This window comes from Pyrgilauda ruficollis, unplaced genomic scaffold (genome assembly GCF_017590135.1).
Source record: "Pyrgilauda ruficollis isolate IOZ18807 unplaced genomic scaffold, ASM1759013v1 scaffold25, whole genome shotgun sequence".
Taxonomy (NCBI): Eukaryota; Metazoa; Chordata; class Aves; order Passeriformes; family Passeridae; genus Pyrgilauda; species Pyrgilauda ruficollis.
In genome coordinates, this window is record NW_024523822.1 from 10,362,745 (window position 1) to 10,387,224 (window position 24,480).

The window sequence follows — 24,480 nt, forward strand, 5'->3', positions numbered from 1 at the left end:
AAAAAATGCCCAGACAAACCGATTCCCAATTGTGGGGTTGAGAGAGCTTCCAGTCCTGTTTAAAGAGAGAACTATGTAGGGGATTGGCTATGATAGGAGAGTGAACCAAGACTAGCAGCCAAGATTAAAGCTCTCCTTCTTCTTCTGTCCCCAGAAAGTTCTTAAAACTGTCTAATTTAGTTTTTCCTCTCCCCTGCCGCCTTCCCCACAAATGTCTCCTCTCCCACTGTGTGGGAGGAGCACAGGAGAGTGTTGGGTTGGCCCTGGGGAGCTGCAGGGAGCTGTTAGGGGTGAGTGCTGCAGCAGGGCTGTAGCTGGGCTGGTGGCTGGAGCTGGGGAGGGCAGGCTCCGAGCCAAAGCTGAAGCACTGGGTGCTCCGTGGTGTGTCACAGCTCTGACCCTGTGGCAGGGTGTCAGGAAATCTGTCCAGCATGGCAGAGCTGGCCTGGATCGTTTCACATGAGCACTGGAGACAAGCCCATTTTCAGCCAGTTTGTAATGTATCCAGGCTGAAGAATACAGCCACCAGCTCTGCTTTGCAATATTGTGATCTCCAGCCATTTATGGTGATATTTCCAGCTGAAGACATGAACTGCCACTGCTATGTTATTATGGAAGTAGCCAAATCTGCACATTTTTGCCTTCACCTTTGACTGAATTTTTTGAAAGTGGTGACACAGAACTAAATCCAGACTTCTGTGAAGCTCTAAAACACTTCTACTTGAATCTCTGGACAAGGGCATGGCCAGACCAAGAAGGTGCCTGGGTTGGCTGTGGGGCCAAAGGTCTGGTGAGGTCAGTAACAACAATCTGCAAAGGGGTTTTTTTTTTGCTTCATCTTGATATGGATTATAAACTATACTGAAAGGAAGTTTGGATGTTTTAGAAATGGAGAAGGATATGAGAGGATATGAGATGTTCTGGGATTTGAATAAAATGTATGATGTAGATCATGGGGTTTGCTTCCCAGGGAGAAAGATAAAAGCCCAAAGAACAGTTAGGAGTGGGGAAGCATGGAGGCATGGAAAGGTGCATTATATTTCTTGTCTGCATTACGGTTTGTTTGGGTTGCATGAAGAAAGGAATCATTACTGTATTGGAAATGTAACATAGTTTGTGTGTCTATGAGACATCATGTGTCTAAAGCAAAACCTAGATGTTCTGCTTGAATAGAGGACTAGAGCTGTAGGAAAAGGTCCAAGGCGGGGGTTTTTGGCAAAGAAGAAGGCAAAGCAATTGACTACCACCTACATAAATTCCACTAATGTGGATTCCCTTCTAGGGACACTGGAGCAGTGGCACTTAAGAAAAAAAAAAGTTTTCCAATTAAAAAATGAAACAAGCTAATTGTATTTTAATGAATATTTAACAAACAACAGGAAGTGTAGGCTTCATACATAACAGACTTCAGTAGTTACTCATTATACTAGAGCAAGATTAAACTCCTCATGGCACTGGTGTTCTGAATAAAGGGTAGCAAATCAGTTTGACTAAAGATGTGACAAGGATTTTTTTCTTTCCAGTAGCTAAGATATAAATCTTGTTATGAAACTTAAGCGAAACAAGGATGAAATTCACTGACTGTTACTGAAAAGACTTGGTTGCACTTCCTTTTACAGTCATTTCATCTAATTCATATTTAAACAATCTCTATGGAAAAGATATAGAAATAAAGAGCTTTCAGTATAATGGTGATGAAGAGGGGAGATCCACTGAGAACTGGTAAATCAAGAAATAGGGAAAGTAATTACAGTGTATTGAGCATCTTCATTATTCTCATCCAATTGACTAAAACATTTGCAGCATGCCAAAAGCAAAGAAAATACAATAATTATGTCATAGCACTGAAAAGTATGAAACAGGGCATTTGCCAGCTAGGAGCAGGTTTTTCAGCAAGAATTATTGACTTTAAATTTCCTATGGTAGAACTTTTAAAATATAGTACAATCTATATTTTAGATTTTGAGCACATCCCAGGCTAACTCTCTTTGCAAACTCTCTTCTATACTGCCTCAGGTTTCCAAAGGGCAGGGAGGAACCAGCCTCAGGCTCGCTCCCTCTCCTGCTTCCAGGAGGTTTGGCTGGTGTCTAAACAATCCTTAACCGTGTCATGGCTGTTATTGAGCTCTTTCAGCACAGTGTAATTCATCCCATTAGCAAGTACATTTCAACACAAAAGTGTCCTCAAGACAGCTAGCTCTGCTATAAATCTTCTAGTTAAAATCAGTTTTTAGCTGTGTTTGCCTGGTGTTGAAGTATGATCTGTGTTGTTTGAGTGCTTGTAGAAAGCTCAGGCTCTGACTGGCTAAATTCAGCTGGAAAGTTTTCTTCCTAAAAGCCTCCTTACCCCCCTGTTTTCTGTCAAATGCCCTGTAATGCCCTATTACCTGAGAAATCTTTCATGCTGCAACCTGTTTCCCCCCATTCTTTCCCATATTTACAGAAAATGTTGTCGTTCCAAATTGGCTTGTCCCATCCTGAACACAATCTTTGCCTGATTGCAGGAAAGGAAATGGCTCATGAGCTGTTTTCTTCCCAACAAAGTACAAATGTTGACAAATGCTAATTGAAGTTTTGATTACTGAAGAAAAGATGATATATGGGAAGCCTGAATGTTGCTTTTCATAAAAATGCAGAAGGAAGTACATCTTCAAGAATAGAAATTCCTTTTCTTATAAGTCATATACTTTACCATTTAATGTGGGTTTTATATTTTGCTTCATTTGATGTATGCTGTTTACCTGTAACAACTTAAATAATTAATTGCTGCAATCACTGTGTGAGACTTACTTCAAAACTTACAATGAATCAGTTTAAGATTTTAAAAAAAAGTGTATAACCACAGGAAATTTCTTTCATTTTCCACTCTTTGCAGACAGCTAGCAGTATTTATATCATCAATAAGAAAATGCTTTTCTTTTACTTTTTCACTACACTAAATTTCTTTTAAGCTGTCATACAGCTAATCCTCTGATTTTATTAGTAAATATCGGGGTCAAAAAATTTCTGAATCGGTCAGAAGAAAAGCAGAATCTCACCTTTCAGTTTTTCACACTGGGAGTTCACTTTTTACTAGAGTTATAATATTATTTATAAATAAACATTTACTTCTCCATATTTGAGATATCCTTCTCCTGACCAGAACTGTCATGAGCTGCAATTTCCAGGCTGTGTGCCATCTCTATTTGCTTGCTTCCATGGGGAATAATACATTTTAAACTGACAGGGAGTAGATTTAGTTTGGATATGAGGAAGAAAATCTTCACTATGAGCGTGGTGAGGCCCAGGTTGCCCAGAGAGGCTGTGCATGGCTCCTCCTTGGAAGTGTTCAAGGCCAGGTTGGATGGGGCTTTAGCAGCCTGGTCTAGTGGGAGGTGTCCCTGCCCATGGCAGGGCAGGTGGAACTAAGTGGTCTTTAAGGTCCCTTTTAACCCAAAGCAGTAATTATCCTGGGAGATACCACGTCCTGCAAAGTTACAGGGCAGATGGGATTCTGTAAATAAGTATCTCATGGAAGTGTAACTATTTCCATAACTCTGCAAACTCGTATGTGTTGAGGTTTGTTTTACAATGCTCTGTGGGTTTCATTCTGTGTTTCCCCCTTTGTTTTACCACTTCTTCTTTCTCATAACACTCTATTTCTACACTGATTTTAGTGTCATATATTCATTGTGCACAAGAACTCCCTTCATTGCATCAACCACTTCCTCCCTCGTAATTTCTTTTTAATATAAAGAAACCATTCTTTAGCACAACCACGTGAAAGGAAGAAAACAGGAGACAGAAATTTCAGTCTTTGGTCAAAAACAGACAGCATAAGGAAAGGCTTTGGAAAGAACCGTGCAAGTATTGCCTTGTAGAGCTCAGTCTGCCATATTTCTTCTTCTATTTTTTTTTTTTTTTTTTTGTCAGAAGGCATTTTCTTATTAGTAACTAACAATACCCAAACATCCAAGCAAGATTGGAAAATAATACTTCACAGCAAGTTTCAAGCAGGTTAGCAGTTATAAATGCCTTCAAAGTAACTGAGGGGTAAAAATGGAAATGCCAGACCTATTTTATAGCAACATTGCCAGATGCTTTGATAGATCCATTATAAATTCAACTTACATTATTGTAAGCTAAGATTGCTATCTAGTTGCTGTTCCTTGGATATATTATTTCTTTTCTTATCTCACTGACTCTTTTCATAGCATACAGTAAGAAATTTATTAGTAATGTATCAGATTCCTGGTAAGATATGGTCCAACAAATGCTGTTATTATATTTTGCTCTTTTTTCCATATAATCTTTTTCCTTTATCATTTTGTCAGTCTCTGCTGTTTGGGCATCTTCACTGGAGCAATGATGGCTTCAGTTATCTGGAATAGCATATATTATAGAAAAATGAGATTGGAATTGTTTGGTATTTCATTACACTGCAACTGTCTGGGGTAAAAACTTTTTGTGGCACATCCTATTTTCTTTGCATTTCCTTTCAGTCTTTTAAAGGATTCAGTTCTTATGTCTGGTGCATTTTTGCTTTGGCATGAAAGCTAATATGATATTGAGTAAATATTTGGATGAAAACACAAAGGAGAAAAAAGGAATGAAAAGTCAGTTACCAATGTATGAATGGTTTGAGGGTCGCTCTAAGCTGAAAATAATCTAGAAGCCACTTCTCAGAAATGTGCCTTGGGAGTATCCCCAGGTATACCCCCATCAAGCAGGAGTGCACACAGCATTTTCAGGGTGAGAACTTTCTGTGCTCTTCCCAGTCCATTCCCATTATTGTGGCTCAGCAGAGAATACTTCCCCTCTCAAATTTTATGGAATAATCTCTTGTTCAGTCTCTAGCCAGTCTAACAGTGTTAAAGTGATGCCACTTATTTTAAGGGGTTTTAATAATATATTTTTTCTAAGCAGTGTGATTTTGTAATAAGTTAAAGCAGGAATGGGTAAGCAGCTGGTAGATAATGCTAAGGAGGGAGGGAATGCTCAGGCCAAGGTCTCACATGAGTCCAAAACAAGGTACATGACTGCACCAGGCAAAACTCCAGCCCAAAATATGTGCCCGTGAATCTGCTCAACAGCTCAGTCTGTGGAGTGAAGGCAGGAATCCCGCAGGCAGCCATGAACCAAGCAGCATTTATTTCCAAATAAGGTTGTTGTTACAGACCCCTTAATCCAGGATCTCACAGATGCTGTATCCTGTTTTTTGGAAGAGCTAGTTTGGCAGGTGCAGCTCCTCATTATAACGGAGTGAAACTGCTAAAAGTGCTTTTTTAAACTTTGATTTTATGTTCCTTTTGAAATGCCTATTCTCTCTGCATTTGGACATAGCAGCTGTAGCTGGCTCCATAATTTGTTGGAAGTGGCACCTCCTACATAGAGGAGGTTATGAAATATAAACAAAGTAAAGTAACTTATAGCAGCAAAGAGAGACACTTCCAGCTTTCACAAAAAGAAGGGAGTGATAAACCTGCACCTGGGGCAGTCACTTCATGATATCTTTTGGACACTCAATCAAGTCTCCATAGAGAGATATCAAGATCTCATTTTCCTGGGACCAAGTCAGAAGCATTTATGTGGCTGTCAATGACAATTAGTCAGCTGAAAACTCCCTGCTTAACTGCTTTCCTGGAGGCTTTTAGGAACCTTCCTCAGCTCTGCCTACAGGAATAGTTCTTTATAGCAAACATCCAGTCAGTGTTTTCAAAGATTCAAACAATACCTGTATATCATATGAGGATTAGTTTCAGCTACCAGGATTAAATACAAATTTCACCCAAGCTCAGCAGTATTTGGATTGGGTTTTTCACTGGGGCCCCTCAGAATTGAGTTTCTACATTCCTGATTCAATCCAAGAACCATTTACTCATAGCTGCTTTGCTGCTGGCTCCAGACACACGGCTCATCCGTTGCAGCTCATTGGGAATAACAACCCACTGTCATTATTTCATTTCCTTGGATATTTAGAAAATAAAATGCAATTGTCTTCTTTTAATCTGAATTTCTGCTGTAGCAGTAAAACAGAAACAATAATTAGAGCCATGACTCAAAAACCAGGGTGTAAATATTTACAAATGCTTATGTTTGTTTCTTTTCTTGCTCTCTGGAAGCCAGCCACAAGGAAGGACTATTAGTTGCTAGCTGATCTTCCTTAGGTAGGAGGAAGCAAAGCAGAATAGGGAGTGCTTTCGATGAGACGTGGTGTTCAGAGCTCTGAGCTTGCTTTGTTTTTGCCACACATAGCTGCCGCAAAAGGAAGCAATCTTCAGTATCCTGAAAAAAAGCCCAAAAAACCACTCATCCAGCCTGCATGTTACAATGGTTGAAGCACAGTGTTATCAAAACTGTGATAATCACAGTTGAAATTAACACACATACTGTGTTAGTCACATCATTATCTGTTGAAATGCATTGAGCAATTGCCAGAACAGTAGGACCTCAAGCAGTGACATTTTTAATACCTTTTATGTGCAAGCAAGTTTTGCTAGTCGTTCTGCAGGGATTAAGAAGAAAATTGGGAAAAAATGCACTAATTTTGAAATGATCATCACTTTTTTGAGTGCAGAAGCATCTACACTGCACTGGCAGACAGAGAAGAAGAAAAAACAGCAGCCATTATTGTACAATTGTTCAAATTTGTGAACTGTCATTTCCTTCCATTTTACAGTGGCCAGTAGTGGACAATGTCAGCAGGGAAGTCCAGGAACCAGACATCCCCAGCAGCTGATGTTTGCTAGAGATAATATTCACCCAGCAGTGGGAATATTATCCCCCCTCAGCTACCACTGGCCAGCAGGCATCCACCTTGATCCCAGAAAATGTGCTACTGACAAGAGTTTGTGAGGGTCTACTGTGAGTGGGTCACTAAAATATTCTCTGTTAAAAAAACCTGGCAAAAATGTAGTGACACTAGCACATCTGGTTGCAGCATATGGGTTGAGAAAGACCAGCTGAAGCTCTTTATCAAAATGCTGTATCTCTGAAGGGAGCTGTGGCCTTAGGTAGCTTTCAGACTGTGGTTGATTTCTACATTGTCTCTTTACAGCATATTTGATTCTCTAGGAGAATCAAATGCTAGAAATGCTGCCAGTCACTGCCAGCATTTGAGCCAAATTGGTGGGTATGGGTAAAGCCTGCCCGTGTAACTCCTTGTTCTTGAAAATGTAAGGGGTGGAAATAGTCCATCCACGTGACCATAAACTACTTTCTTTCTCATATATAGCTCAAGGGAATGCAAAAATGCCTTTCTTCAACTGTGCCTTTACTAGGAGGACCAGCCTTTAGGAGCCCCAGGCTTTTGAGACAAGGGCAAGGATGGAGCAAGGAGGACTTTACCTTGGTGGAGGAGAATCATGTTGGGGGACATTTAAGCAAGTGTGCAACCATGGGACTTGACGGGAGGCACACATGGGTGCTGAGGGTGCTGGCTGATGTCACTGTGAGGCCACTTTTGACTGTCTCTGAAACATCATGGGGCTTGGGAGACATTCCTGGAGAGTGGAAGAAAGCAGATGTTACTCCCATCTTCAAGAATGGAAGGAGGATGATCCAGGGAATTGATCAGCCTCATTTTGATTCCTGAGAAGGTTACAAAGAAAATAATCTTGTAAATCATTTGCAGTGAGTATTCAGCATGCATTTACAAAGGGGAATTCATGCTTACCCAATGTGACTGCAACAGGGTGACTAACTAAGTGGGGGAAGGGAGAGCAGTGGATGCTGTTTACCTCGCCTTCCAAAAGGCTTTCCACAGTGTCTCCCATAATATTCTCATAGACAAGCTGATAAAGTATTGGGTAGATAATGGACAGTGGATTGGAAACTGGATGAGCTACTGGGGCCAGGGGTCAGCCACACGAAGTTCAGTCACACAAAGGTCACTAGTGGTGTGTCCCGTGGGTTGGTACTGGGGCCAGTACAGTACAACATCTTCATTACTGACCTGGAAGGGCTGCACCCTCTGAAGCTTTGCAGATGATAATAATGTAAGAGGGGTGCCTGATACTCCAGATGGTTGTGCTGCCATTTGGATTGGCCTCAGAGGCTGGAAAAATGAAAAGAGGAATCTCAATGATCGTGGAATCAAAGAATAGTTGAGGTTGGAAGGGACCTCTGGAGGTGATCTCCATCCCTCCCTCTCTCCATGCAGAGTCACCTAGACTGTGTCCAAATGGTCCATATTCCCAATGTGGGATTCTGTAAACATCTGCTACATGCTGCTATCAAGGCTGAGATGCTGGGTTCAATGGAGGCTTGGTCTGATTTAATATGCACCTACCTGCATCCCTTAAGAGAATATTCCCTTATTTCATAATATTAACAATATGTTCTGCTAAAAGATCATTTCATCCAGTCAACCTATAATAATCAGAGACTTTCTCCAGTTATGGTCCACTGTATCTAATTATAGCCCTACATTATGCATAATTTAGATGCTATGAACATTGTGCTATGTTCACCATTCTGTCTGCCAGCTTTCTGAATTTGTTCAGTGTCTGCTTTTGGAAGACAGGGGTATGGCTGCTCTGTGGAGGGGAAACCTGGGCTCAACCTGCTACTTCAGTACTATCAGTATCTGCTGGAAAACCAGCTGTCTGGAAAAATACATGCAGGGACATTTCAACCAAGGGCAAATAGATAATGTGCATGCCAGCACTACAGTAGCTACTGATTGGATTCTGCAGAGTCCAAGGACAGAACTGAGACTAGTGTGTAGCTCTGCATCTTTGAAATCAGAGTCTAAGTAAGAGTCAATCTCCAATTTAGAATTCCTTATGTGCAGCAGGTAACATCTCTGCAATGGACCAAACCACCTATGACATTTTTGACAAAAATGAATCTGAAAGGTTAAACATAAGCAGTAAAACCATAATTGGAAGTTGGTTGGAATTGAAAATGGCTGGAAGAGGCAGTGTATGAAGGATGTTATTGAAAAGGTATCATAGGTGTGTAACAATCCTCTTACTCTTTTCATTGCTGTTGTCCTTATGAAGCTGCCTATCAGCCTTTGATTTACTTTAAATCTCTTGTCCTCTTTATCAGATGGTCCTGATGACAACTGAATAAAAGGACTGACTGATTCAATAGATCAATCCAATAACTGGTAGGATGTGTGTGACACATTTCAAGTGAGGAGTATGGCAGTCCAGAATTAGCTTTCTCCGCTGTACACACAAATGCACATGCAAACTCTGTCTGTAGAAATCAATAGCAGATTTAAAATAAAAGTTAAAATTCCTCTGCATAGCAGTTCTACCCTCCTGTATATAAATTATCTTTATTGTATATAACTTGTGTCTTTATTGTATATTTAAAGTGTGTAATATACTAAGGACCATAATCTGACAGACTGTCTACAAAAGTATTTGCACAGATCTCAGCTGGAACATTTTTGGGGTGAAAATTATTAGAGCTTTAAATTTATTTGGGTACCGAAATGCTGCAAGTTTCAAAGGAAGTACCAGAATAGCTAAAATGTTCTAGACTGAAGGCATTACTCAACATAATATTAAATCATTGAAATTTGGGCCCTGAACTCATTTGCTGATATCTATTACCCTGCCAGAAAAAAAGGTATAAAGTGGCACTTGCAAATTATATACTATTCTGGTCTTGTGCATAAGTTACTTCCTCATGAATCTTTGTCAAAACCAGAACAATTTCAAAATTGTAGTGTGTCTGACTCATTGAGGGAGGGTATAGGGAAAAAAATTACTCATGTGAGATTTTTTACTACTGTCTGTCTCAGTTCCCCACCAAAGTCAAGAGACACACAGCACTGGAAAGAACCTTCAAGTGCTTTACAGGAGTGCCTGTAAGTAACACTTTAAGGTTAATATCAAGGAACTTTGGACAGTAATCATGGACTGAGCTAGCTGTTCTAAGGTGAAAGGAGTTGCTTTAAGTTAGCTAACTGTTATCACCTTACTGATTGGAGAGTCCATTCCTAAAGTTTGTGAAACAATTTACTCCTAAACTCTCCCAAGAAGTATGTGTAGAGCTATTTTGTGTAGGACAGGGATTGTGTAATCTCATATGTTCCCTTTCTTCCCTCACACTAGAATTTTCTGTGTTTTGTAGAGTTGGTTTTGGCAATAGGAAAATTGCCATTTGGGTTTCCCAAACTGGGCCTACATTCCTTCCTGGGTTTTAAGGGAAGAATATGTCTGTGGGCTTGTTGCATCACAGCTTCCTAACATAGCCCTTACAGTTGTGAGAAAATTTTATTTCTTGTTCTATGTCCCTTCCATAGCTGTCCATTTTCTGTGGGTGCCCACGATATATTTTCTGTGTCCTTCTGAGTGCCCAGCTTAGTAAAATACAACTGTGCTGGCAATTAGGGAGCACAGGGAGAGGTTCATCTTCCCAGGCTTTGGATAGCTCTGTCTGAGTAACCCAGACACTTTTCACAGCTGAGCTAAAGTTCTCACAGGATGCAATCCATCTTCTGTGAGGGTGGACTTCCAGAACAGGTCTGAAGTAATGGTTCTGGGTGACTGCCCTCTTCTCTTCATTGGCACACAGACAGCTCAGATGTGGACATCACAGAATCAAGAAGACTTGGGTTAGAATAACCCTTTTTAAAGATCGTTGAGTCCAACCTCCAGTGCTACAGACATCTCATATAGGTGACATTTAATCAATTTGTGGTGTCCTAAAGAACTTGTAATATCTTGCATTGTTCAGAATTATCCCAAGCTATTTTCATATATGAAGAGAAAGAGATCTCACTCAGTTGCTATTTTTGCTTGTTTGTTTTTCCTTGTGTATAAATATGTATAAATTGTTATATTTGCATTGCTGTGTTGTTTAGTATTTCAAGTTCCTATGTGCACAAACATGATTGGATATTTTAGTCATCCCTTCTGTTTAATGTGCTTAGTACCATTTACTTTCTTTCCTCATGCAGTTAAAAGCAAATAATGGGAACTTGAGAAATTGTGAGGGTGTCAATGAAGCTCTGGGGATACCTGCAGTAATGTTGCTGGATTTTTGATTGGACTGTTATTTCTCTATTAAATGCCCTGCATTGACCAAAGGAAATAGTGTGGTACTCCCTCCTGTATTTTTGCTTCTACTATGCCATAGTTCAGCACTGGATTTTTTGATGGTATCCAAAAAAGGGAAGTAATTTTCTTGCATTTCAATGTAACTGATTCAGGCTAGAAAAAAAGGCTCCTGAAACTGCCAAAAAAGGAAATATTTGTTTTAAAAATCTTACTATGTGCTTTCTATTCTTTAATTTCTGTATAAAATCCCAACAGGATTTATGAGGCAAAGATCACTATGTAGCTGAAGCAAGGCAAAGATCACTATGAAGCTGGGCACCAATGGGATCTAATGTTTCTCTTAATAAGATTTTGGTTTTATGTATAAGGCTCCTGCACACTGTTCTGGGCAAAGGGCCTGCCAAAATTCCATATTCCTCCTGAGATCACCCCATAAAACAGTGCTGTGTGGAGATTATATCAGACTTGGTGTGAAGGTGCAAAAACTGGGTGGTACTCTTCAGTCCTAGATCAATGGCACTTGTAGCCCCCAGGCTTTGCCTGACTTAGGTCTGGATCAAAATAGAAAGTAGACTTAGACATCTGACTCCTTTTGTCATACTTTGCCAAGTCAGCTGTGCCTCTGTCAAAAACCCTTAATTATTTAGTAAGTCCCATTCTTTTACTCACTATATATTTTTAGGAGATACCTGCTTTTTCCTTTATATAAAAATTGGCAAGCTGTTTGCATGGGTTACTAATCCATATACTAGACATGTAGACCTGCCGTTCACCTCTAAGCAAGCAATAGCCTAGGTAGAAAAGATTTCACAAATACTCTCTGCAAATATTTAGAGTCTCAATCTATTGCAGTTGGACTAGAGGACTGTTGTTGGCCCCTTCCAGCTCAATTGCCCTGTTCTATTCAATTCTATCTGTAGCAAGGCATCATCAGCTGCAGGGTGAGCAAGGACTAGGACAGCACTGAGCTGGTAGCAGAGGCAGCCACAACTACTTGGAGGGTGAATATGGAGGAGTCTCCACAGAAGGCAGGGAAGAAATCATACATAACATAAAGACATACTGTTAAATTTCATAGCTCTAGCACAGGGCTCATGGCTGACCTGGAGGACATTTTCTGGGGACTCTTGATGCTTTGTACTTATCTTCTGCTTCCTCAAATCTGTAGCCATATCTGAAATAACACAAACAGGACCTTCAAATGCTTTTAAATTTTTCTTGTTTATTTTGAAATGAAACTAGAAAAATCCCTTTTAAGTAGGTTGCATTAAATTCAGTACATCACAAGTCTTAAGAAGTGTGGCCCAACCTCCTTGCCAGAGAAGCTCCTTTGGAGAATTTGTTTTTATAATTAGTCCTGCCAGCATGCCATATGGTAGAAGAATATCATGCTTTCAGAGCTGAGTAAATATTTCCTAGAGAGGGAAACTAAAGCACAGAGAGGTTCCCCTTGGACCCAACTAAAAAATCAGTTACAGAAGCAGAACTAGAGCACAAGAATTTCCAGCTCCCCTCTGTGGGACGGGGAGTTTTCCATCACTAGAAACTACGGTGGAAAGAAATTGGCAGTTCAGAGCAAGAAACAGTTTTCCAAGAATCATTCTTTCCTTATGCTACATAAATAATGGCAGCAGCCCCCACCTTAGTTCATGTTACAGGACCTGAGAAAAAGTACTTTGCTTCAGACTGCAATTGAAATGAAGGTTTTGTTCATGTCAGTCTCCTGTTATAATTTTTAACTGCACCAAACAGCTTCAGGAAATTTTTGTGATTTATGTTTTTTAGAAGAATCATTCCAGAAAGCTCTCAAAATTTACTATTTCTTTAAGTTCTGAATTAGCCTCTTTAGTGATGCCAACAATTTATTTCTACCTCTAAGCCAGAGTATTATTTTTCTTTCCCAAGCATTCACAGCTGTGACATAAGTGCCTGTGATGTAAGAACGTTCACCCTCCAAACATTTTTTTAGGTTTAGACTTTTCATCCTGTGAGTGGTTCTCCTGTACTCAATGCTGCATATCTATACCTGTTGGTGATACCTTATGTGGGGAAAACTGAGGTGTCAGACAAGCCACAGAAATGCACACTGTGAGCCTGACTCTTACCCTGGAAAAGTTTAAGCTTAGCAATGGGCTCTTGAGGGTATGAGGATGCTCCTTTTGTGACCTTCAGTGACCATGGAGAGCGTCCATTCCACAGGCTCCAGAATTCACTGTGTCTTTACAATGCCTTTCCTGCCTTAAAGCTCTGTGTTCATGCAGGCTGAGGACAAACCTATCATGCATGTTCTGAATACTGCAGGAATCCCATGCAACAGCATTGAATATGCTCAGAAAAGGAGACTCTTTGATTCTTTTTGAGTTCTGTCCATATTTTGCAAGTCTCCAGCCTCCCAGTCCAGAAGTACTTTTATTAAATCTAAGGATGCAGTCATGCCAAAGTCCCAGTCACATATTGCAGCCATTTACTGAATGCTTATAAGCATTAACCCAAATTCACTATACCCATACATACAAATGCTCAAAAACATGTAAAAACTGTGCCTGAGAACAGCTGTGAAATTGGTGCTGCTAAAGAAAACTGAAAATGCGTTATTTTCTTACACAGGTGTTTTGGACAGCATTAGATAAATGCTAGCCTTTTTGCTTTTTATTTTGTTAAGGTGTCTTAAATCAAGAACAAAATGCCAGATGTATTCATTGTGCAAGGCAATTTTCCTTAGATCTACAAAGAACTTGTGGCAGCACATGCTGTGTAACGATCTGATCACGGAGGTGCAGGATTTGCTGACAAGGTTTGCTGGTTGTTAGGTCTGGCTCTGCTTGATTTCAGGAATATAAACATCTACTTTTTGATTATGTTTCCTAAAAATGTCTTTCAGCAGAAAAAGGACAAAGCAGACCATCCACACAAGCAGAAGGGCCAATCTGCTCATAGCAGAGCTGGAGCCAGGTGGCTCCTGTGCCTACTCTGCTGCCCATTTCACTTGCAGCACCTTCCCAAACATGGTGACTACTGCTTACTTCTAGGGAATTAACTAACTAATTTTGCTTCTGTGAAGGAGCTGTTAATTGCTCTTGTACTTCATTTACAGCTGAGTTCACTTAGGCCCTGCAGGGAAGCAATTTTCTCAGCCTTCCCAGCCCTGTGATAGTGCTAGGAATTAAACCCCCTCTAAGGGCCCACTGACCACTGTTCATCTGTGCTCAAGTGGTTAAACACCAAAAACACAGAATTTTTCAGAATAGTCCTCAGCACTATAAAGGCTCAAGCCCAAGTAAGGCCAAAGAAAAGCAGCACATCAGCACAAGAAGGTCCCAGCTGGTGATGGATGCTTGCTCCCATAATATTCAGCTGCTGTTGCACACAAAGGAGATAATGACACAACTAATAACTAATTACAATGAGAAGGAGGGGGAAATTGTGCAGTGAATGCTAGCAGGATTAATAAAGGCTAATGCTAATAAAATACAGTATATGTACAAAATTATAGTTTAGTTCCTGGCTACCTGCTGTGTTCAAGCTAAGCAAAAGACAAAGTAATATCTTCAAGATGTATTTTACAAAGACAACTGCTCCCTATTTAAGATAAATTTACCACTGTTTATTTTATCTAATTAGTATCTCATTTATTCTAGAATGTTAAAATGCTAATATGGATATGAATTGACCTTGCATCTTTGGACAAATTGCACTATAAATATTATATTATAATATCTCCCATCAAACAGAACTGAATCACAGAAATACTCTGTAATTTACATAACGGGCATACTGGTAAGCAGGACAGATGGTGACAAGCACAAACTATTAGGCTTAATAAGGGTTAAACACAAAATGGTAAGGTTGGAAGGGAGCACAGTGAGTCATCTGCTCCAACCCCCCTGCTCAGGCTGGATCATCCCAGAGCACGTGGCACAGGATTGAATCCAGGTGGTTCTTGAGTATCTCCAGTGATGGAGATTCCACAACCTCTCTGGGAGCCTTTTCCAGTGCCTGGTCACCCTCACAGTTACGAGAGGCTGGAATGATTGATGTCTGGCGAAGTTTTGGGGTGCATGTGTGCGGGGAAGGGGCAGGTGGAGCCCTGGTGAGGCAGTGCCCTGCCCTGCCCTGCCTCCCCCAGCCGAGAGCCTGCAGCACAGCCTGGCAGCTCCTGCCAGTCACTGGCACTGGAGGCAGTGCTGCACACCCCACCCTGGAGCCCCTTGCCCAGCTCCTGAGTGACCAAATGACTGGAAGTGCCCCCTGGGGGAAGGGCCAAGGGGTGTTTAATGTGGAACATGAGGCAAGCATGTCTTGACTCTACTGCCTCTTGGAATTTCTATCAGCTGCACATCACTGGAATCCAGGAGTGGTAGTTATGAGGTTTCTCTTCTATGTATTTTCTGACTTTCTGTTTCTAATTCTTTCTTCTCAGAATTTTTGTGTAACTTAACATTGAACAGACTTAGAGTTTCCTAAGTTAATGCTCTAAGAAGTGTTTTATATTGATTGAATGTTGCACTAAATCTTTTGACAAAGTTCTCTGATTTTCTAAAGCTGCCAGTAAAGTTTTTTTAGTTGTTTTGACCTCTTGAGAATATCTTGTCCATAGTTGTCCTGTGCATCTAACTCAGATCTTACATGAACAACTGTGAGCTCTTCTAAGAGCCATGTCAAGCAAGGTTTTTGGGGACCTTACATGAGTAAAGAAGTTTTTCCTCAAGTTCTGGTGGAACTTCCTGTTCAGTTTCTGCCCATTGGCTCTTGTCCTATTGCTTAGCATCACTGAGAAGAGACTTGACACCTTCCCTTCAGCTCTTTGTATGCATTGATGAGATTCCCCTCTCAGTGATCTCTTCTGAAGGCTGAACAGGCCCAGCTCCCTCAGCCTGTCTTCCTAAAAGAGATGCTCCAGTTCCCTCATCTTTATAGCCCTTCCCTGAGCCTGTTTCAGGAGCTCCATGTCTCTTGTACAGAGGAGCCCAGAACTGGACACAGCACTCCAGATGTACCACCAGGGCAGAGCAGAGGGGCAGGATCACTTCCCTCAACCTGCTGTGAGTGCTCTTCTTAATGCCCCCAGGACTGACCTTCTTGGCCATGAGGCACAATGCTGGCTCATGGACAGCTTGTTGTACATGGACCAGTTTGTAGGTGTGCTATCCCAGGAGAGACCCAAGGAAGGAATGACGCCTCTGAGGCACACTTCCTTTGCTCTGTACTCACCTACCTCCCCCTGAAGAAGCTGTGCTTCATTCCCCATCCCTGGGCAGTGTGCACATGCTGCTTTACCAGCTCCTTCCTCCCTGGCAGCTGCTCCGGCTGCTCCCTGCAGATCTAGCCATGCTCCCCTTCATGGGGCTACCAATGGGAAGTTTCTGTGCTCCTCTCTTTCCCTTCTTGGTGCTTACGAGGCAAAGCTAGCATCTGTGGGGAGCAGTGGGTGCTACAGGAGGCTGGTGTCTTTCTTATGCATACACTGACACACACACATACACGTGTGCATGTGAACCATTATTTCTACACAGCTAATGAGAAATCAAAGTGTGCAAAACATAAAAGGACAAAAGATAGAAATCCTTTTAGAGTCACCTCTTCAATATTTATATCTATGACACTGGGGACAAATATTTTGGTCTCTCGTGTGTGGCAGTCATATTTTCTGGAAAAATCCCTTTGCCCACGATTTCTTCCCCTGGGAAGCTGAGAAGCCTCAGAGAAAAAGGAAAACAACATTTATCTAATTTGCTTCTCCTGTGTTTTGCTGCTTTAGAATGTGGTTGGAGATTGTTTATCCAACAAGTGATTGTTTCATTGGTTTCATGTGAATTGTTTTGACTTAATGACCACTCACGGTCGAGCTGTTTCAGGACTCTGGAAGGAGTCACAAGTTTTTCATTAGTATCTTTTAGCCTTCTCTCTGTATCCTTTCTGTATTCTTTAGTATAGTTTAGTATAGTTTTAGTATAGCATTCTTTAATATAATATAGTTTCATAAAATAATAAATTAGCCTCCTAAGAACATGGAGTCAGATGCATCATTCCTTCCTTCATGTGGTGGTTCAGCCTCATGTGAGTCAGACCTGCAGATTTTGCAGTGTGAGGAAGTATCAGACAGTCAGTTAAAAGCACATCATTGTCACTAGTGTGACTCTGTAAATAACAGTGTTTTTCTTTTCCTTTCATTTTAGTTTGAGCCATTGCAGAGTCAGCAACAATCAGAAGAATATGCAAAAATTCATCTCAATAGCTCAGAATGCATGGGAAATGTTTATATCTGAAAGGAAGCCTGGCTGGAAGTATCAGATGCAGCTTTTTGCAGTTTGCTCTGCAGTTGGCTTCCTCTCCAGCTTCCTGTTTTTCCTTAGCATGCACTTCTCCTTGGCACACCATTCCTTGGGGCCCTTACTGATTTCTGGATTCATCTGGATTTTGCTTTCTATCATGCTCTTTTGTTTCAAGCACCTGCGCTGTTTTAGTGTTCTGTTCCTCCTTTCTTGTGGACTGAAAAATGGCAGGGATGCTCTTATTACTGCTGGCACAGGTGTTGTGGTGGCCAGCAACATTCAAAATATTTTTCACAATTTAAAGGTTCTGGCAGACAGTATAACCTGTCATTTAAAGCATGAGCAATTTGCCTTGATAAAATATTATATTGAGGCAATAAAATGGGTTTATGAGGTAGCCAAACCTCCTGCTGAGCTACCTAAAGATATAGTGGTCCTAAAGCATGAATTCACACCATCTTATTCAATTTTAGATGACGCATTAAAAAAAGAGCTAAATGACACAGAGCAAGAAATCCAGAGAATTACTAACCAGATATCTTTTATGTTGACTATACTGCCCTATATAGGTCAGAAAGTATTGCCTATATTTGGGGTTTTTCTAGTTTCTTTTGGAACTGGCCTCTTCATCAAAAAATTTGTGGGTTCTCGTAGTACCAAATTTAAGAATACTTATATCACAAAACAGTTCATTGCATTTGATGAGCACCAAAAGCAACAGCAAAGACCCTGTCTTCTGCCACTTAACAGAAAAGAGAAAAAAGATTATGTGATGATCCCATCCTTCTTCTTCACAAGAAAGGACAGGAAAAAAATGCTGTGTTCTTTTCTCCCTATAATTATTCATCTTTGTATCTGGCTTCTGTTTGTTGCAGTAGACTCTTTGTTTTATTTGTTAATTATTTTTGTGAACAAATATCTCCAAGAAGTACCGGATCTGGACATTCAACTCAGTCTCTTTCAGAATGTAAGTACTTATCTGTACCATATATTTCATAGTTTAGTGTTGAAAAATTTCCCTTCATCTTCAGCAGCTGCAAAAGCAAACATATAGCAATGAGCCATCAATTCTTTCCTGGAATATAATTCATTTCAAAAAGGGTCATTGCCTCCACAGATACATTGGCTGGATGGAAGCAGACAGTTCTTTCCAGAGCATTGTCATATTTCTAGAGAATGGTAAATTTTAGAAGAAGGATTTTCATTCTTCCATTTATATATATGAAAAAACCCAGCTTAAAATCTGAAACTCACAAAACTGACATTTGTGAAGCACTACTTTTTATAGCCAAAAGTCACTGTAACACTGATGTAAGAGATGCCTACCTTTCTTTAACTGAGTAGTGTGAGGAGCTCATCACCTGTATGCATGGGCGCATACACACAAAATAATGACTTGTTGCCAAAATCTCCAGGATGCTCTAGCAGGAGCAGCAGCATAGAGAACCACAGATTAGCTAGGTTGGAAGATAAGTCTGGAGGCCATCCAGACCAACCCCATGCTCAAAACAAGGACATCTGGTTAGAGCATGGTGCTAATAACACCAAGTTTTAATGGTGTTGTTTGGTCAAAGATTGGACTCAATGATCTTGGAGGTCTTTTCCAACATTAATTGTTCTATGATTATGTGACATTTCAGTGGTGCACCATTCAGGGAGAAGAGAAAATTAGGACAAAGTGAAGGAAATGCATTTTTTTTTTTGTTTACTCTTCAGGTGATCAAACAATAGATCAAGTTTCTGAGATAGGTTGTGGGATGTCCATTCCTGAAGATAATAAGGACCCAACTGATCACTACCCTGGTCAGCCTGTTGCTGTGTACTTTGCTGTGTACTCACTATTTGCTGTGTACTGTGGTGTGTGGTTTTGCCTGTGTTTCTATCCTTTGTACCTTGAAGGCAGCCTCTTATCATGACCTGCCCTGGGTGTGACCCAAGTCAGGGCAAAGGAGCTTAGTCCCATTATCCATGAACAGAAGTCCTGAGCACTATGTCTGGCTGATTCATGGTTCCTGTACTACGAGTTTGCTCTCTTTATGTGCATTGTTCACTCATGTGCAAAGCTGCTTTACTTCTTTAAAACAGAAAACTAATGCCATTATCAGATGGTTTCTAGTTCCCCAAGGAAAGCTAATTACATTAAAATGTAAAATTTAATCTCAACAGATTTGTTATATCAAGCCTCAGGGCTGCTGATCTCAGGGAGTCAAGGAAGCTGGGTGAGCGGAACAGACTCAGACACTTGAGATGTTTATTAATTAGCATGAACAGCAAAGTTCTTCATGCACTAGTACCCCTGTTTCATACTGAGTTCCTAATGAAGATTTTCCTTGCCTATACATCAATTCAGTTTAGGGATAAAATGGCCTGAGATAGTTTGGAACAGGATCATGTCAAGGAAGGGCTAACAGGCTGAAGATGGGTAGCATGCTTTGGGAACTTCATTTCTCCAATGAACATCTAACAGAAGTGCTTGGCCTCTGTAGGGTGATTAGAAAAGCCACAAGGAAGAGCTTATTATTCCTTTGACATTATCAGAAAAGAGGCTGGGTTATTCAGTGTTCTTATTCACAGAACAGAAAGTTGCCTTATACTATGGTCCCAGCAGCATGTCTGATTTACCCTTCTTATTGAGCATTTCAGCCCACAAGCAGTGAAAAACATCAGCTAAGCAGAGGCAGCTACAAGAGGAGGTCAGGCAGCCTTTGTGTGACAGCCTTTGGTCATAGCACTGCCTGGGCCAGCTGTGTGACTGCAGAGAGGGGACAGGGCTTAGTGCCACGTGGGCATGGCTGGATTGCTGTCCCATACCACCCACAACATCACTGCAGGTGCAGTTTCAGGGGGAAGAAAGAGTGAGCACTCCTGCAACATTTTTGCCTCCCTCTCTCCATTGGGAACGTTGTCAGGATCAGCCCTGCCCCTCTCCTGCCCATTGCCCTCCTGCTTGTCCAAGACTTGACTCAGGCACACAGCGCTGGTGCGGGTGGCAGCTGCGGGGAACAGAGCGGCAGAGGCAAGCCCGAGCCCAGCCTAGTCTGAGCTGAGCTGAAAGGAGCCCAGTGGAGATGGGAAGAGCTGGGAGGAGCAGTCAGTAGTGCCTGGGCTGGTACTGGAAACAGCTGCACAGAGTTGAGTCCAGCATCTGAAGCAGAGGTGCAGTGTGACGAGGACTTTCATACTTTCAGGGGTTTGTCTGTCATTGTTTTCTGCTGTCTCAGGCTCAGGCACAGAGAGAGTGCTGTGGTGAGTGACTGCCACCTTGTCTTTTTCTGGGGACAGCCATGTGGCACTGGGCATAGGAAGAGCCACCATCCTGGCTTTGTCCCACGTGGAACTAAGTCGAGATGGTGAATACCTTTTGTAGATAAACCACCTTCTCTTTTTATGTACTTATCTAAATAATATTGCTGCTGTTACTGAGCGTCTCTTATTCCATTGCTGCTTTCAGTAACTTGCTATCTCAACCCATAGTCTCTGCCTTTGTCCCTCTCTTACTGGAAGGGGAAAGGCTTATTTGGAGTTTGATTTCTGGCTGGTGTGGAACCACCATGGTGTGGAAGCACTGCTGATAATGTGCTGAGACAAAACCAAAGGGACAGACACTCTGCTCTGCAGTTTTACTCTCAATGAAGGACCCTCCAACAGGGCATCTGAGCAGAGTCATAGGAGTAGAAAAATACTAAACCATTATAACCAGATTAGCTAAATATTTCCCTGTCAGAGTCACTGAAAAGGTAAGCTTTTTTTTAACGGTCCAAAGTGCTGGACATTGTCCACCAAGAGAAACTGTGAAAATAGAGTCCAAAACATTTGTAAATAGCCAATATATATATTGTTTTGAGCATACTGTATATAGACACTGGATGGTTTAGATGATTTAGAGTCGTTTGTAAATCTGAATGTCCAGTGGAAGAAATATTAAGAAAGGAGGGAATCTGTCTTATAACCAACACCTTTTTTCCACTTTTCTTGTGCAGAAGAATGAGAAAAGCTATATAATTTCTATGAAAGAGCATATTGCCAAGACTGATTCTTTCAAGATCCCTCTGGTTAAGCAAAACTGCATTCCTCATCCTGAGCTCGCTCTCTCCGCAACATGGATTCAGCTTGGAGTCATCATCTTCTTCTTAATAATTTTTGGGTTATTCTCTGGCCTCCTGACTCAACTTAAAATACTCGTGTCAACTTCCTTTTATCCTGATACCGAGATGAAACGGATACATTATTTACATGCAAAATTACTCAAAAAAAGAAAAAAGCTACAAGAGAAAACTGGGAAGAACACGTTTGCAAGAACGGTAAGCCATGAGTTCTGGGAAAACAAATAAATTTTCTCACTGGGTGGCAGCCAGATCCAGGAAATACTTAAACACTTGTTAACTTCAATTATGTGCTAATGACTTTCCTCAGTGCTCAGGAACCAGAGACATGTTGCCTAATGGTAAGATTAGATCATCTAATAATTTTGTTCTGCACTTCAGCACACATGCCTCAGACATGACATTGGTATGCTCAAATGACTGTGTGCTGGCAAGAAAATACTTCTCAGATTCAGAGTCCTCCAGAGAAGGAACTTTGTTTTCATGAACATATGAAAAGCACTTAGAGTATTCCTGAATCTAGATAGCAAGTGCTCGGCAGCAAGAGCAGCCCTAAATGTAGAGAAAGATATTCTGATATTGCTTAGCAATATGGAAGCTGATATATTTATATTATAAAACACAGTGTGACTGCATATACTATTAGGAAACAGAACTTTTGCTTGCAAAAACATATATCCTGTATATATATGTATGCACACAGACACACTAATGGAAACAACTAACACACATGCATATACCTGTGGCATATCGAGATAGAAAGCTGCAGACATATAGTTTGTTTAAGTTTGCTTTTTTAACAGCCTTCAATACTGACTGTAGAGGGTGATCTTAACTCAGTAATACCATCACACAGATCATATTTCTGTTTTTTCAGGTCAACTTTTGGTTTCCAATACTCAAGGCAAGAGAGGCAGTGAGGAAGAAAGAAAGAAGTGTAGCAGCATGACAGGATGGTGTGAAAGAGACCAAGTAAATCTTTGGATATGGCTGAGATTCTTTAGTTCCACCTGTGCTTTGCACCATTTGTCCTATTGAATGTCAATTGTAAAATGTAAAAATTTCACACTCAAAGGCTGAGAAGCAGTATTTTGGAAAAGATGCCATTGTGGATAGTGTGCAGTTCACCACAGATTGCTCTGGATTGCATTAACAGTTTTTTTCAGTTTGGAGTTTGCATTATTGAGTACTTGAGAAAATCGTGGATGATCTGTTATTCTGTCTAAAAGCAATAAAATAGTTTGGACATTTTAGGTCTACACCAGAAACCTCTTTGGGTTGAGGTAACAGAAGATGTAATGACAGCAGCAGGTTTGTCTTCTTCACGTTTGCCAGACACTGAAGATAGAAGACACAGCAGAGGCTGTGCATCCATTGCCTTCTGGGATGGCCAAAAACTGGGACTTAGATGTTTCTAGACATTTTCATCTGTTTCTCAAGCCTCAAGCCCTTTAGCCTGGATCTTTGCCATCCCTAGTTTCTAGTCTCCTATCTAGTCTCCCACCCAGAATTCCTTACCTGGTCTTAGCCTCCGCTTCCACATATCCATAGATGGTATCACTGGTGCAGATTGTTCGATGCCTTTGATAATCATGAGAGGTCATGTAACAGGTGGAAGTGAGAATGGTCACAAGAGCTAGAATGGAGAGGAATCAGGTGCTGTGAGGGCAAACAAGGTGTTGGTAAAGGGTGAGGCACGTAAGTAGAGGTGAACAATGTTTCAAATCTTGCAGACTGAGGAAGCTTGCAGAAGAGACAAAAATGGGCTTAATTATGTTGCATAAGCATCAATGACTTTAATTCAATTAAACTGAGCCAATACTGAAGTACTTCACCTATTCGACCAACACTGGTGATGTGACCTTCATATGATACAAGAGCAAATGCAAAATGCCTAAAGACGTAGGAATAACTTAAGTAACTTTAGAGATTTAATGTAGAGCTAAAAAATGTACCCAACAGGCAGTGTATTTCTGATTTTCAGCCACAGCCAACTTCCTTTTTTAGTCTGAATAATAGGAAATTCTGCTCTCTTCCTCTATAATACATGCATGGTTTTAGGACAGCCATTGATCAATGTCTCTGTTATCTGAATGAATTAAGACTTAAAACTCTCCAGTATCAAGTGTCAGAAGTTATTTTGCACTTACACCACTGAAGAACACAAAGACTGTTTTTCTTTGTGCCTTCCAAAGTCTCACTTCTCCATGCATGCAGGTGGTTCAGGTTGCTGGTGTGACCACAATTTGTCTCTGGGAAACAGTGCTGGATTAAAGCCATGCATTATTGAGGGTTGTGCTGAATGTCTCTGAGAGGCATGACTATGTCCTTTTTGCTGAAGTGGGACAGCCCTGAACAGTAGCAGAATGTCAGCTTGTATTTTAGGTGCTACTGTCAAGCACCAGTAGCAAGAAGCATTCTGGTGAGAGAGAAGCAATTAGAAGGTTGCTCAGAATTTGGACTCACAGAACAGAATAGCTATCCAGGTACTATTGATAAGAGGATCACACTCTTGTTATCATTGCAGATGAAAGGGGAAGAGTTAATAAGAGCTAAATATTTTTGGCAGAGTTCTGACTAGTTGCTGGCAGGAGTTGGATGTGCTCCTTTCAATCCCAAAGAACAAGCTGGTGAGAAGCCCAAATATGGGGGCAAGTCTGATTGACAGCACTACCACAAAACACCATGCACTTATCATCAGGAGGAAAACTTTGGTTTGGAGTTTCTTGCCTGTCCTGTTTGATGGTGTTGCCACTCAGAATAGCTTTTCACTCTGTTGTTCTATAAGAAGCACATGAAAACTTTGCAGCCCATGGGAATGGTTCATCAAAATTACTCAGATGCTGGCCAATATTTGGGAGAGATGCCTAAATCTGTTAGGATTTTGAGTTCTGTGGTACCCTCTCAGGACAATGCCATGTTTGTATTTTTCATTTACTTAAGGAAATTCAGCCAATATTGAATGTGGATGCTCCCCCCACTACCTGTCAGGACAATTAAACATTGCTTAGTTTACCCTTCAAACTGATAAAAACCAATCCTTCTTGGGTAACTAGTTCTGTAGAACATGTTCAGTTCTGGTAAATATTTTACCTAGATGCTTGA

The 24,480-nt window shown here is 40.9% G+C and overlaps 1 protein-coding gene across 2 annotated transcripts; it reads left to right on the forward strand.

The window, feature by feature from the left end:
• The first annotated feature begins 393 nt into the window (after window positions 1-393).
• LOC121355452 (dendrocyte expressed seven transmembrane protein) lies at window positions 394-23,429 on the forward strand. Of its 2 annotated transcripts, none has more exons than XM_041470885.1 (3): window positions 394-795; window positions 21,253-21,573; window positions 22,253-23,429. In XM_041470885.1, the coding sequence occupies exons 1-3, from the start codon at window positions 742-744 to the stop codon at window positions 22,322-22,324; spliced, it is 447 nt and encodes a 148-aa protein (XP_041326819.1). In that variant the 5' UTR covers window positions 394-741; the 3' UTR covers window positions 22,325-23,429. The 2 variants fall into 2 exon arrangements, with proteins under 2 accessions (XP_041326819.1, XP_041326818.1); XM_041470884.1 differs by lacking the exon at window positions 394-795 and adding an exon at window positions 17,214-18,239.
• The last annotated feature ends 1,051 nt before the right edge of the window (window positions 23,430-24,480 follow it).

Bases quoted from the DNA above. Each gene is read 5' to 3' on its own strand.
- LOC121355452 (XM_041470884.1), top strand. From the start codon at position 17,214: ATGCAAAAATTCATCTCAATAGCTCAGAATGCATGGGAAATGTTTATA. The intron at 18,240-21,252 runs GTAAGTACTTAT...TTTCTTGTGCAG, and splicing joins AACTCAGTCTCTTTCAGAAT to AAGAATGAGAAAAGCTATAT. The intron at 21,574-22,252 runs GTAAGCCATGAG...CTGTTTTTTCAG, and splicing joins AGAACACGTTTGCAAGAACG to GTCAACTTTTGGTTTCCAAT.